Source organism: Lactuca saligna, chromosome 4, assembly GCF_052625555.1.
Source record: "Lactuca saligna cultivar CGN05327 chromosome 4, ASM5262555v1, whole genome shotgun sequence".
Taxonomy (NCBI): domain Eukaryota; kingdom Viridiplantae; phylum Streptophyta; class Magnoliopsida; order Asterales; family Asteraceae; genus Lactuca; species Lactuca saligna.
The window spans coordinates 52,808,244-52,828,302 of NC_136420.1; the positions used below are offsets into that span (position 1 = coordinate 52,808,244).

Here is a 20,059-nt window from a genome sequence, read left to right on the forward strand (position 1 = left end):
AGATGAATGGAGAGAGGAGGAGGCACTCTATGATTTTCAGCTATGCTAGGGTTAGCTTCCAGTGGCTGAAATTCAAGGAGTAAGCCTCCTTAAATACTTGTGGTTACTAGGGTTTTCAGGTGGAAACCCTAATTTCCTGCTTAGGGACTAAGCAACCTACAAACCGCTCCTTTAGAAGCCCTTGGACGAAAATCTATAGGGCCTCCCTATAGTTTTCATTCACTCGTATCCAAGGGATCCAAGAGCCTAGTTTTACAACTATCAATGATTTGCAAAAAGCCCTTGCATTATTAATCAGTTTCTTTAATCACAAAATTAATCCCAGATTAATTTCTGATTAATCACAAATTAATAATATGATTTCTAATTAATATATTATTTTCATAATACATTAATAAATCAATTATTCCAATTTATTATTCTAAATAATAAATTCAACATTTCTCTCCAAAAATCATCCTGTCAAGTTGCATGAGTGAAGACAACTCAAAAGGACCTTGCTACCATTAAATCAAATACATATCAATTATAGTTATTGGCTTAGACACCTAATCCAACATATCCTATGATCCAATTACAAACAACAACATTAACTAGTTCCCATTTGGAAGCTTTAGAATAGCTCTTTTGTTTTTATTTATTTATTTATTTATAGTCTTCTATGTTTATTTTGTGTTATTAAAGCATGCATTGTGCTTTTTAGTTATTTCTTACTGGGGAATTGTAGTTTAAAAGTTCAACCCATTGTAGCAATGTGGTAAACGATTTAAAACATAGCAGGTTGCCTATTTCAAAATTTGGGTAGATATTCATATTACAATGCTTTCATAAGATATGATAGGGAAATAAGAAGAATGAAAGTCCAATGCTTCCATTGATTTGTGTATTTTAGCATCCTATATTTATTTATTTCTATTACAACGTTGTGCTTTGGAAGATCTATTCGAAGTATAGCAAAGTCATCCAAATCCAAAGCAATTTTTATTGCTATGATTGCGTAAATTTTTTAAAATACATTCGTCAATTTTGAACAAAATTGAAACTACAATGTTATAGTACACAAAAAAATGAAAAGACATTTCTACCCCAAAAGATTTACAAAGTACATTGCTTTTTCCATTCATTTAGTCCTAAAAAAATTGGAAAGTACATTGCTATTTTTTGCGTTTAGTCTTGGCGTCATGTTTTGGCAAAAATTTAGATGCACGAAGCTGCTTTGGTTGCTGTTGAGGAGAGATTCAACGACTTTGAAGCTGAATTCAAAACTAGACATTTTGAGCAAGTATTGCTGTATTGGGAAAAATCTTCCATTCTGTCTCAAGGTATGATTTGGCTTGGCTTGTAAATCATGCAATGAAAGTTGTACCTTGGTCTTGGAAGCCCTTAAAATAAAGAGATATGCTAGTTCTAATATGGGTGTTTTTTTTTGTTGCAGCAAAAACGACATTATGGTAAACTGTCAAAGAGCTTTAGAGCATCGTGAATATATTTATCAGATTCAGAGTTATTGCTAACAAAGAGTCGCAACCAGTTTTGTTCCTCGAGAATTCAGATATAGAATTTTAGGTATAAGTTTTGATTATTGATATTAAGTCTAGGTGCCGTTTTGGTTGATTAAATTAGTACACATAACCATTTGATTAAACATTATTCAGATTTTTTGTGGCATTTAGTTTTAAAGGTTATTAATTAGAAAAATATTATATCGATGTTAATTGTTTATTTATGATGGAGTTGTTTGGTAACTATAACGAGAATCATGTTTTTATTTTTAGTAAACCCATTAATAAATTAATATACTAGAGTTGTTTATTTTCGGAATTAAAAGGTCAATCTATAAACCTTTTTATTAATGACTTGTAAATTGTAACAGAGGTTTATCAAATTTATCTTCTATAAGACTATAACATTCAAACATTCATAGGGAAGTACCACAAGTGTGCCTTATTGAAACTGTCTTCCCGATTTTTATGAGGGTGTCGTTCCCTCTTCGTAAAATTCTTAGTTTCGAGTAAAGTCAATTTGGGCGTAACATATTTATAGGTATGCTTCTTTGTGGGTTTCGTCTCTTATTTTAACCATTTTTTGATTTCATCCTTCAGCGACTTCATGTGCCCCTTGCATGAGGAGTTTTAAAAAAAAAAAGAATATATGGCTAGAATTTGATAATCCAAATAAGTCGTATGAAGGTATAAGGAACTAAACAGAGTTTCTAAAAATGGCTAATGCAAACTAGGTCACGTTCGATATCCCATATTAGGCCATGGGGTATGGTTACAATGTGTTTACTAGAAAAGTGATACCACGTATGTGTCACATTACCCACCACTATATGTTCACCACATATTCATTAGTCTTGGAAATGGTTATCACTAGACAATGTTTTTTTTTTTTTTTTTTTTTTTTTTTTTTTTTTTTGTATTTTTTAAATATATTTAGATTAAAATTAAAAAAAAAAACTAAATTAATAACATAATTAGATATTTCACGTTATATAAAAACATAAAACATAAAGTTTCAAATCTAGATTCCGAATAATCATAAAAAATAAAACTTAAAACCTAAATAACAAAAATCCATAGATAAACATAAATATTAAAAACGTTAAAACCTAAAATCCATGCTTTTCCCAAACTTCTTTTTGGATTTTCAGAAACACTGCTAAATTTTCCGGGTCGATATCTGGTTGCGGCTTCATGTTTAAAATTTGAAGATCGGTGAGTACTTAGAGTTTTGTCAATTTTGTCCACAAGCACGTCTTCGTTAATCGCTTTTTCGCTTGAAGACGCCGCTTTTTTCCCTTTATCCCTTCCCGGAGGCCGACGAAGTTGGACTTCCGGTGGACCCTCCCCTTCGGTCCCATCGAAGTTGTCATTGAGGTCGACAGTAAAACCCACATCAGATTGTGAAGTTCTTGGCCTTTTGTTGGAGCCGATGGTCGATTCCAAATGCGAAGTCTCCGGGTTAAGGACCCATTTTGGACCCTTATGACAAATTTCCCACGCTTTTTGGTGGCCGAACGCTTTACCGTCGGTGGTAACTTTGAATTGTTGGCATGTGGTTGATAACATATTCAAATTGTTGCTACCACTTTTATGCATATTTTTCATATTTTCAAATATGTCGTTAAACTTGGTGCATGCCGCTCGTAGTTCACGCCATTTTCCGTTGACCGTGTCGTGCATTCGACCCGTTTGCCTTCCCAAAAGCGAGTGAAAGTGATCTAAAACACGAACCCCAAAACTGGTTCCGTTTGCGCGTTGCTCGTCCTTGAGACACACGATATAGAAATCCAAGTTTTAGCTAAAGTTTCCTCCTCCTCTTCGATCCAAGTTGTTCCTCTTCTATTTGTAGCTTTTCCTTTTTATTTCCTACGCCTAGATGGTTGTGTTTCTTCGACCCGATCGTCCTCGTCGTTGTCCAAGTTTATAGTTGGGGATTGAGAACAAGGGACTTAAGATGGTTGTGTTTGGAATTGTTGAGATGGTTGTGTTTGGAATTGTTGGGGTCGAAATTGTTGAAAACCTTGGAATTGGGATTGTGGTAATTATTGTTGGAAGTAGTTTGGTTGAAATGGAATGTTAGTAAATAGAGATTGATGTTGGATTGGGGATGTTAGCATTTGAATGTAACCTTGATATTGATCATTTGGAGTGGTTGGGGTTTTTTGGGTGTTTGGAGTGGTAGAGGTATTTTAATTTTGCTTTATATTTTTGAGAGATAATGAGATAGTAGAGAGATATTATTTGTAGAGAGAGATATGTTTTGTGTGTTTATATGTTTGTGTATATATAGTAGAGGAAATACATTGAATTTTTTTTAATTCACCAAACGGTCAAAAAAGAACGATAAAAAACCTTCAGCCAATCACAATTCACGTAACCGTCCATGATACCCATCAATCCGCGTCACATTCACCGGTAGGGGGGCGGTGTTCACGCGTGAATACCCCCTACACGTCATCCCTTACGCGTCAAAACATACCCCATACCCCATGGCCTTAGCGAAAACTTTTGAATAAACGAGTGAATACTTACTTTTTGAGATATCATGTCCTTCAACAAACTCTAAAATAGTTTGTTCTTGGTCTCTTCACCTTATCCCTAAAAGAGAAGTTCATTATATGAATAGGGAAAAGTTTGGACAATAAGATCGTAATTCATGATCAATTCTTCACATGCTTGGTGGTTATTTGTGTTAATTTTGAAAATTTTGATTATTTTATAGGGTTTTTGCTATAAAAGCCCATAATTTTACACAAAATGTTTGGTTATACCCAAAGTCAGATTTTTGGTGCATTAATGCCTCAATTACCGTAAAATATGTTCAGTTTTGAACTCTAACCGCTTTTTACCTTCTAAAGTCGGTTACCCGTTTGTTGACTTGGAAGAGATGTTGACTTTAAGCACGTCAGCATTGCTGATTTCCTTCCTCAAGAGAAAATAAAAATAAACAGAAGAAAGGAGCTGGTGGCTTTCAAACCCACAACCCTCCGACTCCGAATGCAACACTCCTACCACTAGGCTGAGATGATTTTTGGTTCTTATATTCTAATAGAAATTATTTAATGTCTATTACACAAACGTCTACTACACAACAACAATTTAATAATATGTATTATTATTATTATTATTATTATTATTATTATTATTATTATTACTATTATTATTAAAATACATTTTTAAACGTATAAAAGATGTATTTATATATTTAAAATCGTATTCGTACATTTAGAAATATGTATTATTATTATTATTATTATTATTATTATTATTATTTTATGAATTTATACATACATTTTATATGTTTATATATGTTTTTATACGTATGAATAATTTTATATGTATGAAAAAAGTTTTTATATGTATATTATTATAATATTATTATATGTATTGAAAAAACATATTTATATATTTAAAATCATATTTATGTGTATTAAAAATGTTTTTATATGATAAATATTTTTTTATATGTTTATATATGTTTTGAAAAAAGTTTTTATATGTATACTATTATTATGTGTATTCTATATATAATCATATTTATTTGTATATATAGGTATTTATGTGTATGAAAAGAAATTAAGGAATGAAGATTACGGTGGTTTGGATATTTTTTTAATATACATAAATACGTATATATATACAAATAAATATGATATATATATATATATATATATATATATATATATATATATATATATATATAATAAATAATAAATAAATAAATAAATAAATAATAAATAACCTACGTGACATCTATTAAGTACAATATTTCAGGATAAGTTTTCAAGAAACCTATTTGATTTGATGGTGAAGATCTTTTGTTTTATAAGGAGGAGACTTGGGTTCGAAACCCCCTAGCTCCAATTTTCCTTCCATAAGTGTTTTTTCCTAACAATGTCAACAACGCTTATGTGGCTTGCCATGTAAAATTTGACTTAACAATCTCACCCAATCAGCTAAAGGATCTCCAATTTTCCTTCCATGAGTGTTTTTTCCTAACAATGCCAACAATGCTTACGTGGCTTGCCATGTAATATCTTACTCAACAATCTTGCCCAATCAGCTAAAGGGTGACCGGGTAACTAAGGTAAAATCCAATTGTGGGGTAAAAATGAACCAATTTTCCCGTATGTTGGGGTTTTATCGCACCAAAAAACTCACTTAGGACATAACCAAACATTTTGTGTAAAATTGGAGACTTTTATGACAAAAAACCCTATGTTATAATATGAGCTCCTCTACAAATAAAAAAAAAGTTTAAAATAAAGCAATTACCAACACATGCGATAATATTTCCACCTTTCTGTTGCTTCACGTCCTCTTTAGTTATAAATATCCTCAAATGGTCTAGGCGAGCCAGAAAAAATGATCTTTATTGTTATTATAAATTTTTTTATTTTTGTATGAGTATAGATTCATATATAATATAATAAAAAAATTGAGCCAAAAAAAAAAAGTTAAGCACTGTATAGTTGCCCACTTTTTGATCGACTTTCCAAAAAACGCAAAAAGTGAAGCTTAAGATGAGTTTTGTTTAAGGGTTCTTTGCTAATTTTTATATAAAAATATTCAAATGTTATTTTTTATTTGGTCAACATTCAATTCAGTGTGTTTTATACATTTTTGATACCATATTTGAATAAGTAACTTCATTATTTTAACCATTAATATGTATGGTTTTTAATTAAATAACCATAAATAAGCAAGGTAGCCTAGCTCATTTGATAGAGGGTTTACTTCTTAGTATGGTGATCTCAAATTTTAACTCTTAAATAATTTTGTAATACTAACTTGTAATTACTAACCCCATCGTTAAAAAAAAAAAAAAAAAAAAAAAAAAAAAAAAAAAAAAAACCACTAAATAAGTAAAAGTATCAAGTTTTTGTGACTCTATTGTAAATTTTAAAACTTATGTGGTCGAAATAACATTATTAAAATCCAATATATAAAAACAAAACCACATCGGTGCCCAAATTTGCAGAAATCACAGGGAGTTAGCTGCCGCCGCATTACCCATGACGAGGAAAGGAAGTAGGCCGCCGGTGAAGTCGTCGCTGTTCGAAAGAGTCCTACGCCGCCGGGTACAAGAAACCTACGGTAACGCCACTCCATCTGTTGGCGAACTTGTCGACCGCCTCCGCGCCAATTTTCCCGAATACGGCCGCCACAAGATACAACCTTTCACCAGAATGGTGACACAAACCCTAGATTCCAACGACAGCAAAGGAAAGCAGAAATCAACAAGAAAGAATGAAGATTACAATTCTAAATTCAATTACGACGATGAAGATGATAGCACGTCTCCATCGTTACGCAGCCCTGTAAGCAAGAAAGCAAAGAAAATTGATAGTAGAGAGCAGAGACTGCAGATGCTTGAGAAGAAGCACGTTTCACAAAGACGAATTAAGCTGCAATCAGAGTCATCATCCTCGGAATCGGAATCGGATGACGGAGAAGAAGATAGAAGTGCCGTTTCCTCGTCTGAAGATGATGTCTATAGCCTGCAATTTGACCCGGAGTTTGATATAACGAAGTCTATGCTCCGAAACAAGTACAGCGGGTCAAAACTCGATGGAAAAGTCGACGGGAAACCTCAAAATATTGAGTTAGAAGTGGTCACGAATAGCAACAACAAGGAGACTAGAAAGGTTGATTTGATGAAGGAAGATCAAGGTGGTAAGTTAAAAGCAAAGGCACAAAAACCGAACAACTTATCAAACGAAGATGTTGATGCTAATGGGAAAGAAGATGGGCCAAGGTTTAAGGACCTTGGAGGTATGGATGTTGTGTTGGATGAATTGAAAATGGAGGTGATTGTTCCTTTATTCCATCCAGAGTTACCTCGAAGGCTTGGAGTTAGGCCAATGGCTGGCATTTTGTTACATGGGCCACCAGGGTGTGGAAAGACTAAACTAGCTCACGCCATTGCTAATGAGACTGGAGTTCCATTCTATAAGATTTCAGCCACTGAGTTGGTCTCTGGTATATCAGGTAGCGTCTATTTTCTTTACTTGAATTCTGTACCTTTAAGCCTGCAATCTTACCTTTTTCTTTTCAACCATGTTCACTATCATAGAGCATCATTGTAGAGAATTAGGTAACTAGAACTATCAATACTTCTTATTCTATTGCAAGAATTTCAGGTGCATCAGAGGAAAACATACGAGAGCTATTTTCAAAAGCATACAGAACAGCACCTTCCATAGTTTTCATCGATGAAATCGATGCAATCGCTTCAAAAAGAGAAAATCTCCAAAGAGAAATGGAACGCAGGATAGTGACACAATTAATGACATGCATGGATGAATCCCACAGAGTCACAAAACCAGATGACACCTCAAAGAATCTAGAACCTTCCAATAACAAACCAGGATACGTCTTAGTAATCGGAGCCACCAACAGACCCGATGCTGTGGACCCCGCGTTAAGAAGGCCCGGAAGATTCGACCGTGAGATCAGTCTAGGTGTCCCTGACGAAAACGCAAGAATCAAGATTCTTGAAGTTCTTACACGTGATTTGAAACGTGAAGATGCTTTTGATCTTGTGAAAATTGCTAGGGCAACTCCGGGTTTTGTTGGTGCTGATCTGGCAGCTTTGGTGAATAAAGCTGGGAATCTTGCTATGAAGAGAATCATAGATGGAAGAAAATCGGAGCTTTCTAAAGAAAGTGAAGAAGAAAGTGAAGATTGGTGGAGGAAGGAGTGGACTGTTGAGGAAATGGAGAAGCTTTGTATAACAATGTTGGATTTTGAGGTAGCTGCTAAACAGGTTCAACCTTCTTCTAGAAGAGAAGGGTTTTCTAGCATTCCAAATGTTAAATGGGAAGATGTTGGAGGTCTTGATATTTTGAGAAGGGAGTTTGATCGTTATATAGTTAGGCGTATTAAATATCCTGATGAGTATGAGGTAAGTGAAATCTTTGCCAATTATGTCATTACTCTTATTCATTCCTAAAAAAGTAAAATAGTTTTTGTTCATAACTTGATACAACAACTTATGTTTTCAGGAATATGGAGTTGATTTGGAGACTGGGTTTTTGCTATATGGACCACCTGGTTGTGGAAAAACGTTAATTGCCAAAGCTGTTGCTAATGAAGCAGGAGCAAATTTCATACACATTAAGGTTTTTTCTTTTTACTGATTTTACACGATATTTTACTCACGTGACAATTTCATTTAAAATTAATGATTTTTTTTTATTGGTGAAGGGTCCTGAGCTTTTGAACAAATATGTTGGGGAGAGTGAATTGGCAGTTAGGACAATATTTAGTCGTGCAAGGACATGTTCTCCATGCATACTGTTCTTTGATGAGGTTTTCTTTTTTGAAATTTTTTTAATGATTAAATTGGGATTTGAAAACTGAGATGGATGATTTAAGCTTTGATAGCTAAGTTTTTGGGATTAATGCTGATGCTTTGTTTGTTGCAGATAGATGCTCTGACAACAAAGCGTGGAAAGGAAGGGGGATGGGTTGTTGAGCGACTTCTGAATCAGGTTAGCAAATTTTGTTTATTGCATGAATAAAGATTCTTTCTCTTCTGGACTGAAAAATGACCATTTTACCCTTTTGTTACTTTACCCTTACAAGACATAACGGAAAAAAACTGCCTTTGTAACCTAGAGAGATAAAAGCTCTTTTCTTTTTGCAGCTATTGATAGAGCTAGATGGTGCTGACCAACGCAAGGGCGTTTACGTAATTGGTGCCACCAACAGGTGCAACACATCATCTTTTTTTTTTTTGATAAATTACTTTATTCATGACAAATGATTATAATTATTGAATTTTTTTTTTCTTAAAATGATTGTAGGCCCGAGGTGATGGATAGAGCAGTGTTAAGGCCAGGAAGATTTGGGAAACTTATGTATGTGCCTCTGCCAAATGCAGATGAACGTGGGTTGATCTTAAAAGCTGTTTCTAGAAAGAAACCACTAGATGATGACGTGGACTTGATTGCTATTGGTCGAAGTGAGGCTTGTGCAAATTTAAGTGGAGCTGATCTTTCCTCATTGGTTCGTATCTATTTCCTTGTGGATTTTATAATGTTTTTGGTTCATTTAACTATTTAGTTTGAAACAAACAGGTAGTAATGATCATTTAGCTTTTATCAAAAAAAAAATAGTTAAGAAATAAAATTTGTCAAAAATTTCAGATGAACGAAGCTGCCATGGCTGCAGTTGAAGAGAAATTCAAGAAAATCGAAGCTGCAAAAGCTAGTGATGAACCACAAAGCTCATTAGGTGGCTTGCCACATACTATTAAAGCCATACATTTTGAGCAAGCATTGGGAAAAATCTCACCTTCTGTCTCAGATAAGGTATATGATTTGGCTTGTAAATCATGCATTGGAAGTTGTACCTTGCTCTTGGAAGCCTGTAACATGAAGAGAGATCTACTTCTAATATTTATGTTTTTTGTTGCAGCAAAAACAGTATTACCATCTACTATCAGAGAGCTTCAACGCATCTTAACTGTGGATTGTTTATGGTTTTGTTGCATTTTTTTTTTTCAGAGTTATTGCCAAAAACGAGTGGCATCCAGTTTTGTTCCTTCAAATATATAATTTTTATCTATTATTTGTTTTACTCCATTGAATTTCGGTGATTGATATGACCAGTGTAGTTTGGTTGATTAGATTTGTAAGTTATGTGTAGAAGAGCTTAAATGGTGTTGCAATTTGTGATCAGTTAGATATCTTCTGGACTCTTTAAAGTATTATTTTATTTTTACGGGTTTAACAACATATGTACCACTTGATTCTACCTTACACCCATTTTTTTGGCGTTTTTCTCATGTTTTAAAGGTTGTTAACCAAAAAATTATTTGTTTTAATTGCGATCATCTCTTTGCAACGGTGGTGAAAATTATGAGGGATGTATTAAAATTGATGTGTGAAAGATGGAAGTTTGTGGGGTTAGCTAGGGTGGTGGGTAGTTGCCGGCAGTCAAGGTGATTCCTGATGGTGGTTGCTTGCGGTTGTTCCTAAAATAGAGATGAGAGAATAGACAGAGGATGATATAATGTTTCAGCTTCATGTGGCCTAAGGGTATGGTTTGAGAAGGCATGTCCAATGACCTTTCTTATATTCTATCCTTTCTGTTTCCTGCAAAACTTTTTGTGGCCTCGTGATATATATACCGGAATGTCTAAGGCGTTGGGTGGGATAGGGGAATGGCGGGTATGGGAGTGGGGCCATACAGTTTTGATATTAATGTAAAAATTAATATATATATATATATATATATATATATATATATATATATATATATATATATATATATATATATATATATATATGCTTACACTTTTCAGAAAAAGTAATATAGTTATTTGCTTTTGGTCATAATGTGGTTTAACTTGAACAACTAGTAGGTTGTTAAATTTTGTTAGAATGATAATTTTACCTTCAAATCAATAGAACTATTTGCTTTTTAATTTATTGGATTATCATTTTTAATAAATTTTATTTTTAATATTATTAAAAATAAAACATAATTTTTTGTGTATATATGCATATATGCACATTTAAATAAAACATCATTTTTTATATGTTTTTGTATTTATTTTTCATGGGTTTGAATTTGTGTTTAAAAACAACATATATATATATATATATATATATATATATATATATATATATATATATATATATATATATATATATATATAACATCATAAATAGTCCTTGTGGTTTTCCAAAATCTGAAATTTAATCCCTATGGTTTAAAAACATCATAGAAGGTCCGTGTGCTTTCAAAACTTTTGACGATTGGTCCTTATTGCTGATTTCGTTAAGTTTTGTTCGTTAACTAAAGAGCATTTTCATCATTTCGTTACCATAAGGACTATTTATGATGTTTTTTATTATTTTTCTGAAAAAAAAAAAATGAAATTTAATATGTAAGGGATCCCCCTCTCTCTCCATCAGCCCATCATCATTCCTTCTTCCTCCACTCATTCCATCGTCTAAATGGAAAAGAATACCATCGAAGCAGACAACAATTTCGCCAGTTACATATTCACAACTTAATCGGATCATTACTATTTTTCCCCAAAATCAGAATCAATATAGGAGGCGGAAGAATTACGACAAGGGTGGAGAGAAACCTGAAACGGACCCAATTAAGAATCAGTGATGAAAGCTCCAAAAATAGAGAGACCATTTGAAAGTTCTAACTAGATAGAGAGTATGCTTGTTCCAATTACAACTTTTATGTGATAAACCTCCATGAGATAGAATATGATGTTCGGCAACAATCCATAGATCGCTACTCTCTTGAATGCTTCATTCAATGCCCTCAAAACCAAAATTAAAACCCTAATTACTACAACTAAGATGCATTTTTATACGAGCTAATGAAAACTGATTAAGTTTTCTATGAATCCGTGTACATGGTACATATAAGGATGGAAGAATTTAGGGATTTTGAAGTACCTTTGATGAATGACATGATATGATCCAAGTGCCTTTTAGTGGGTCTCGATTCTCGATTTATCCATGAACTTAAATTGAAAAAACAAGTGAGGAACAAGAATCCCTCATCTCTATACTCCTTCTGCTTGAATCGATCAACCACTCATTCTGAATCAATCATCAAGCTTGCAGCAACCTCACGAAAAAAAACGAAGCACCCTCACCCCTTAATTCTGATTCACATAACCTGTAGGTTTCGATTTTAAAAAACACTTCCTTGAAGGTGGGTTTCGTTTCCTTGAATGCTTGGGTTGGATTTCGATTTCATAAGTAATGAAAGAGATGAAATCGATGGTACTTTATGATGTTGATGTGGATATAGAAAAAATGATTAAGGTAATACACCTTCCTTAATCAAAGAATCGATTTACTATGCGTCTATCTTCCTTTTTCTTTCTACTTCTTAAGGTAGCGAATTGGAAAAAGAATTAAAGAAGACGATCTAGAGCAGATGGAGGCGTGCAAGTGGATTGAGAGAGAGAGAGAGAAAGAGAGAGAGAGGTGGGACATTATATATATATATATATTAAATAATAATATTTAATTTAAAAAAACAAAAAAAAAACATCATAGCCCATGTGGTATTGAAATGACGAAAACATCATTTATTTAACATTGAAAACTTAATGGACTCAACAATAAGGACCAATCGTCAAAAGTTTTGAAAACACAAAGAACATCTATGATGTTTTTAAGCTATTGGAACTAAACTTTAGATTTTGGGAAACCACAATGACCATTTATGATATATATATATATATATATATATATATATATGTGTGTGTGTGTGTGCGCGTTTTTTCCATCACTTTTTCGTGTTTTTGCTTTTTTTTTTTTTTCGTTTATAGCATTTATTTTTCACTATTTTGTATGTGAGTTTTTGCATTTTTTCAAACTATAGGGACTACTAATGTAACTTACTCTAGACTTTGTTGACAAACCCCACCTCATACAGGTCCTAATCCGAATTCCGACATGCCGATGACGGTGCGAGGACTTAAAAAGAGATTCAGAAAGCGGCTAATGCAAATTGTGTCGCACTCGATATCCCCTAACTGTTAGACTAGCTGTTTTGTTCGATTAAAAGCATTCGATACAGAAACTAATTTCATCGTCGTCACTGGAGGAAGTCAAGGCGATGGAAACTCCGGTATCATAGCTGTAAACATTCTTTCAGTTTCTAATTTCGATTGCATATGCTTTACAATCTATATAATGGTTCTGCTCCTTGATTGTTACGAAAGACGCACTAGCTGTTTGTTTATATTCCCAAGATAGTTTTCATTATCGTCTAGGTTTTTAGTTCATATGCTTCGATTTGTGGGGTTTGAAATTGATATAGTAATACAACTTCCTGATAAATTTCGGTTAATTTGTCGCACTTTTAGCAATTAAAGATCAACTTTTGATGTTGGATTTATGTCATATGCACAGCATGCTCATCATTTGTGGGTAGATGAGAAACAAAGTGATGTCTTAGATCCATCCCTTGTCAACGATCATCCAGCACTCAGGTTTGTAAATTGTAATGCCTCTTTACTTAATAGCTTATCATTTTTATCGGATTGTTTTCATATGTCACCAAAAATTATGCTGATTAGTCATTAGTCTCTACTTGGAAAGGTGTCAAGTTGAATTAAACTTGTTCGACTCTGCTTCATTTTATATTTATGGATGCCATTTAACATTAGCATTTATGTTTGAAAACAGCATGCTGAACGCAGAAAAGGAGAAACTATTGACAGATGATATAAATCAAGGGGTTAATTTGTTGAGTGTAGCAGAGATGGACTACATGGAGAAGATAAAGGAGTTTCATGAGAGACTTGATATGGTAATGTCATTGCCCCAATTCATATGTCTAAAGTTGATAGTGCATATGAATTAGAAGTCGAAAATTTTCACAACAATAGTTGAAACTTGAGTGCTTAAACTTATTAAAAAAAGTTGAGCAAGCTACACTGAATTAACTGTGAAACTTGGTTATTATTTAATAACATTATCTTACTGAAATTGGTTTTACCTCGGTAAAAAAAATACACGACATGATTATCATTCAAAGACTAATATTATCACTTGATAGTGTCAAAATAGATAAATCGTATGGCCAAATATTTTGTAAGGACTGCTAGTGATCAAAAGGTAATCTTGGATTTGAATTTTTCCAAAAATGGAAATGTTTTCATTGATTTTGTATATCCCTAAAAGGAAACTATTACGTTTATTTGGGGCACACAAAGAAGTTCCCTAAATTTTCGAAACTCCATCTTATCTTGTTATACCATTTGGGTGTTGTTTGATTTTTAAGAGGAAAAACGTTTGTAGTTTATTTCGACATCTACAAAGAAGATGTGGGCCAAAAGTCTGTAATCTGTAAAAAATAAATAAATAAATAGATAAAAGGAAATTAAGGGTGGTTGTTATTTACAGGTGAAGAAGATAGTTAAACCGGGTTGTTCTCATGAGGTATTGAACATAGCCTTGTGTAGTTTGTCATCACTTGCCAGAATTCTGTCCCAGATGCCACAAAAACTTCATGCGTCACTTTGAACAAAGATGCTTTTCTTCTTAGAATTTTCAATGGATGTTGTATGTTGAATGTAAAACTACTTTTGCAACAGAAAGTGCAATGTGTATTTAGAGGGCGTGATTGTGTTCCTTTGATTTTGTAGTTTATTTTCATAACAATATTGATAAAGATATTGAGCTTTAGAGAAGTAAAACATAAATGTTAAATAATTTTAAGGAGGGATATTATTATACATGTTTTATCAACTACTTGATCGCGCTGAATGGCCATTAACGGAGAACATTTGACGTAAAGTGTGTCAATAAACTCAAACGTCAATGATGATTTATATTATGCGTTTTGATTAAATTACAAAAAAGAGATATAATATCATATTTTATTATACAAGTATAAGTAATAATTACTTTTTTTCAAATAAGTAATTGAAATAAATTATAAAAATATCGATGTTCGCCTATTAGAAACACTCTTTGGGCAAAAAGAAGAGAATCTAATCTAAAGGGGTATCTAAAAAATAAACCACATAAGTTCTTCAAAAAAAAAAAAAAAAAAAAAAAAAAAAAAAAAAAAAAAAAACCAAGTCAATCCCACTATCGATTTTTTCTTTATTTTCATAAACCAAACACGCTTTGTGCAAACAGAATCTAATCTAAAGAAATATCTTTAAAAAAAAAACACATAAATTCTTTTCACTTCATTCACATCTACAATTATTTCACCTCCATCAATCCCACTATCGATTTTTTTTTCTTTACATTCATAAAATTAATATAGATTATTCATAAATATATTTTTATTCCTTAAATCAATTATCCAAATTATACAAAATCATATTATCATTTTTATTTATTTATCTTTATATTTAAAATTTATTTAATTTGTTTCGATGTTTTATTTGAATATATTATTTAATGTTGTTTTTTTACGTTTTGTTCATTTACATTATATAATTTTTTTCGAATACACAAATTAATATTCATTTTTGAGTTGTAAATAGGTTAATCTGAAACGATTATAGACTAATATGAAACTGATTTTGAGTTATACTATAAAAACCAGTTCAAATATTATGTTGTTTTTACATTCTACTCATTTACAATATCTAATGATGTAAATATAAATTTGTTGACTTTAAACTATAATTTTTCTTTATTAAAAACTTCAACAATAATATATTGTAGTTTGTCGTTAGACTATAATATAAATTTAAAGAAATAATATAATGTTATTTAAAGCTCAATAATGAATCCAACAAAAATATTTTAATTTTTATTTGAAAATAAAAAAATATATATATATATATATATATATATATATATATATATATATATATATATATATATATATATATATATATATTAGATAAATAGAAGTTAAAATCATTTAAATCATTCTTATAAGTTGAAATCATTTAAATATATCAACACTAAAAATATAGTTGTTAAAAATTGCGTCTTGAATAAATAAAAAATATATAATTTTATATAAGTTATTTATTTATTTATTTAGAATGTAAATTAATCTAATAATAATGCTAATAATAACAACAATATAAATTGTAACGTCTCGTTCTAAAAGTATTTATTAATGGATTCTTGAGATCAAGAGTAAGGGTGTTTCGGTCTTTTATGGGCAATGGGTTTCATTCGAGAAGGTTTCAGACCGGGATGTGTTGCTAGAAGCGTAGGACTTCTCGTCACCTTTACGTGGATATAAAGTTCGTCGGGAACGGACTTAGGATAAATGAGATATTGTAATTTGAAGTTATTAGCATCAATGGTCCCTAAGGGGAAAAGTTTGGCAAAGAGGTCCACTACATGCTAAGTATGCATGCACATGATTGGCTGGGTACGCCCAACGTAAGCTAGGTTATTGCCAACGTATGAAGGAAAGTGAACGCGGAGCCTCATAGCGTACGCCCATCATACATGATGTACGCTCATCGTACACCTATCATCCAAAAACCTTAATTCTTTGAGTGTGAAGGCTATTTAAACAATGTTAAGAGCTCATAACTCTACCTTACCTTAGGCCCCACTATTTAGAGCCGTTTTCCCCAAACCCTAGCCAACTTCTTGAGTGTGTGAGCTATTGAAGTGAATTTGGAGTGTTTTGAGAAGAAGGTGTTGCATCTAGTGAGTGGAGGAAGAAGGCCAATGTGTACATCTAAAGTTTTCTGGTGGTTCAAGAGCTCCTAAAGGTATAAAGCTTCTTGATTGACATCTATTTTGTGTAGATCTAAGTGTTGTGAAGTTTTGACACCATTCTTGTCCTAAAAAAACCCCCCAATATGATGCATGATGTGTTTTGGTTAAGATAAGTTGTCCTTTCAGACAATAGGAGAGGTCTTAAGTGAGAAAAATGAGGTCCCAATGGCTTTGGTTGTCCCATGTATAATGTAGGAAGGTCTTAATGGGTTAAGACCTTGAGTTAAGAGCTTTGTGGACGTTAAACAGGATAAAGTTTGAGACTTTATGAGTCATAGGCCCTTTTTGTCACTGGATATGGCATATAGGCTTAAGTGCTTAAGCCATTGAGCACATGGAAGGATTTTTGTACAGACGCGCGTACGCCCATCGTAAATTGTAGAACGCCCAACGTAGTGGGTCAGTGACCCGCTTTCCAGTCAACGAGCCGACATACGCCCCGCATACCAGAGGAGTACGCCTAGCGTACGCCCTCTGTTGGGTTTTCGAATTTGGGCCTTGAAGTATTGGACTGTTTATGGGCTAGCTGGGCTTAGGCTGTAACTGAACAATATAGATGGAGTAATTTGGGCCCAATAATTATTACGGACCTTGGATCTAGGCCCGATTAGAAAGATGGGCCCAATTTAGTAAATTGGGCCAATATTGGGCTTTGCATAAGGACTTAGTTTTGGGACTTGGCCCAATAAAAGGAAAATGGATTTAATGATTGGTGTAGGCACTTGGCCTAGAAAGTCATGTTGGATTCTAACTTGGTGATTATCATGTGATAGTTGGGATTTCCGGTGAGTCAGCGGTCAGAGATTTGTAGGATTTCGGCGCTACTCGCGAAGTGAGTTATCCTCACTATACCAAGGGTCTAAGGCACCAAGGCCGACCCTTTGAATTGTTATTTGAGTAATTGCTGTCGTGATATGTTAGTTGGTGTTCTGCTAGAATGGATGATTATATGCTAGTATGGCTGGTTAGATTGGCAACCTGGCAGACTAGATGTGGCTATGCTTAGTGACTTGTAGTTGGTCGGATTGTCTGTATGTTGGTAGGAGATTACATGTGATATATGCACAAGTTTGAGCAGTTGTAGAGGGTATTCCATCCTGGTAGGATGATAGGGCCCTAGTATGTGTTTCTGTAGACTGTTATGTGATTTATCTGATAGGTGCACATGTTTATTAGCGTGTGGGCATTCCAACCCGATGGTTGTGGGCCAGGCGTATTCCATCCCGGTAGGATGATTGGACTCATAGTAGGTAGGGAATTCCAACCCGATGGTTGTGGGTCAGGAGTATTCCATCCCGGTAGGATGATTGGACTCATAATATGTTGGCATTCCAACCCGATGGTTGAGGGCCTGGGGTATTCCATCTTGAGGGATGATTGGATCCATAGTAGTTGTTGTTGTAGGTGTAGGTTTCCGGGAATTCCATCCTGATGGTTGTGGGCCGAGAGTATTCCATCCTGGTAGGATGATTGGACTCATAGTATGTTGGTATTCTAACCCGATGGTTGAGGGCCAGGGGTATTCCAACCGGATGGTTGATTGGACTCATAGTATGTTGTTTATTGATGTATGTGTATGGTTATGTGTGTATGGGTATTTTGGGGGAACCCACTAAGCTTTCGAGCTTACGATTTCAGTTTATTGTTTCAGGTACATCAGGTGATCGTGGCAAGATAAAAGCATGATCGTACCACTCCTCATATTTCATGATTTTGTGATTTGGTTATGGGGATACTCTGATGTTTAAAACTGTTTTGAAAGCAAGTTGTATTAACTTAATGGCTTTTGAATGGATTAAAATGTTTTAAATTGGACAAAACTATAAAATTGGTCCCTGTGGTATTCAAAAATCTTTGGATAGGATCCAAAAAGTTTTCAACTTGCATGGATGGTCCAAAATCAAGAATTTCCTTTGGTTTTGGTCTTGAAAAATTGAAAGGACTACTTTTCCCTTAATATTACTTTTTACATTTTTTTATTTGTTTTAGTATTTAAATAATTATAAAAAATAGAAAATAAAATAAACCCACAACCCCCCTCTCCCTCTCTCTATCTATCTCTCTCTCAATCGGCAATCCTTAAATGACGCCACCATTGATGGTGACCCTCACCCCCAATTTGCAGTCCATAATGGAGATGGATCTTTGGTTGATACTGTGGATATGGATCGAAGGTGGTGAAGGAAGGCATGAAGGCTAACGATCATCCCTGATCCACATGAAGCATTCCTAATCCTATCTCCTTCTCCGTTTACACAATCACTGACCAATCTCTGAACCACCCTAATTGCTATGACAACATTGACGTGTGACCTCCCTAGAAGTCCAAGAAACACAACTATTGTTGTCTTTATCCCAAAAGTGCCTACTATCTGTAAGTATGACTCCATTGCTGATACCCAAACACCCTCTAGAATCCCTTTATTCACCACCATGCCCTTTAGATCCTTCTCTGCTTCCTTCTCTATATCTTCCTAACCCTAACCAAGCCTTCATCGCCAAAGTGGTGAAGGAAGGAATGGAGGCTAACGATCAGATCCAAACGAAGCATTTCTAAGCTATGCCACCGTTAAAATCTTACCTGGTCCTTCCTTACACTTAAAATCTTACTCTGACATCGATTGAAGCTTCGATAAACTCTAGATCATTGGTCATTTGTTTATTTGATCTATACCCCTTCTCCTTACTCTGCCCTTTCATTTATGTTTCAATTTCATTTTCCCCACCTAGGATTTGTTCAGAAATTGATGATTTCTCACTGGAATCACCTATTATTGTGTTATCCTGAGTTGAAAACATTGATAGTCTATTGATGTTTTTGTAAGGAATGGAGCAGGTCTTGATTGGTGATGCTGAGAATTGGTAAAGTCCCGTAAATTTAATGATTTGTTAATTAGAGATTACGCCTTGTTGGTGAATTTAAAGGGGTGTTATAGGAAGAATTATTGGTAAACGCAAATTTGTCTTTGAAATTGACAGGAGGTGATAATCGGTGGTGGTTGTGGTGTTGCCGGAAAAATGAAGGTGCGATGAATGGAGATAGGGTTGGGACCAAATCCGACTGTGAGAGAGAGAGAGAGAGAGAGAGAGAGTGTGTGTGTGTGTGTATGTGTGTGTCAGATTTTTTATTTTCAATTAAAGTATAAAAATAAATATGAAAAAAATACAAAAAAGGAATTAGAAGGGCAAAACGGTCATTACAAGTGCTTTATGGACCAAATTCACAAGAAATTCATGATTTTAGGACTAAAACCAAAGAAAATTCTTGATTTTGGACCATCCATGCAAGTTGAAAACTTTTTGGATCATATCCAAAAAAAATTGAATACCACAAGGACCAAT

At 33.7% G+C, this 20,059-nt stretch overlaps 2 protein-coding genes across 3 annotated transcripts; both read left to right on the plus strand.

The window, feature by feature from the left end:
- Positions 1–6,468: 6,468 nt before the first annotated feature.
- Positions 6,469–10,200, plus strand: LOC145041850 (cell division control protein 48 homolog C-like). Its single transcript, XM_078990056.1, has 9 exons — positions 6,469–7,496; positions 7,649–8,412; positions 8,513–8,629; positions 8,715–8,819; positions 8,936–9,001; positions 9,157–9,221; positions 9,317–9,518; positions 9,659–9,823; positions 9,930–10,200. The coding sequence occupies exons 1-9, from the start codon at positions 6,521–6,523 to the stop codon at positions 9,975–9,977; spliced, it is 2,508 nt and encodes an 835-aa protein (XP_078846182.1). The 5' UTR covers positions 6,469–6,520; the 3' UTR covers positions 9,978–10,200.
- Positions 10,201–12,466: 2,266 nt separating this feature from the next.
- LOC145041851 (uncharacterized) lies at positions 12,467–14,725 on the plus strand. 2 transcript variants are annotated; one of them, XR_013680440.1, is made up of 5 exons: positions 12,467–12,481; positions 12,936–13,141; positions 13,415–13,494; positions 13,691–13,814; positions 14,411–14,725. XR_013680440.1 is itself a non-coding variant. In XM_078990057.1 (4 exons), the coding sequence occupies exons 1-4, from the start codon at positions 13,119–13,121 to the stop codon at positions 14,528–14,530; spliced, it is 336 nt and encodes a 111-aa protein (XP_078846183.1). In that variant the 5' UTR covers positions 12,942–13,118; the 3' UTR covers positions 14,531–14,725. The 2 variants fall into 2 exon arrangements, 1 of the variants encoding a protein (XP_078846183.1); XM_078990057.1 differs by lacking the exon at positions 12,467–12,481 and having other exon boundaries at positions 12,942–13,130.
- Positions 14,726–20,059: the final 5,334 nt, after the last annotated feature.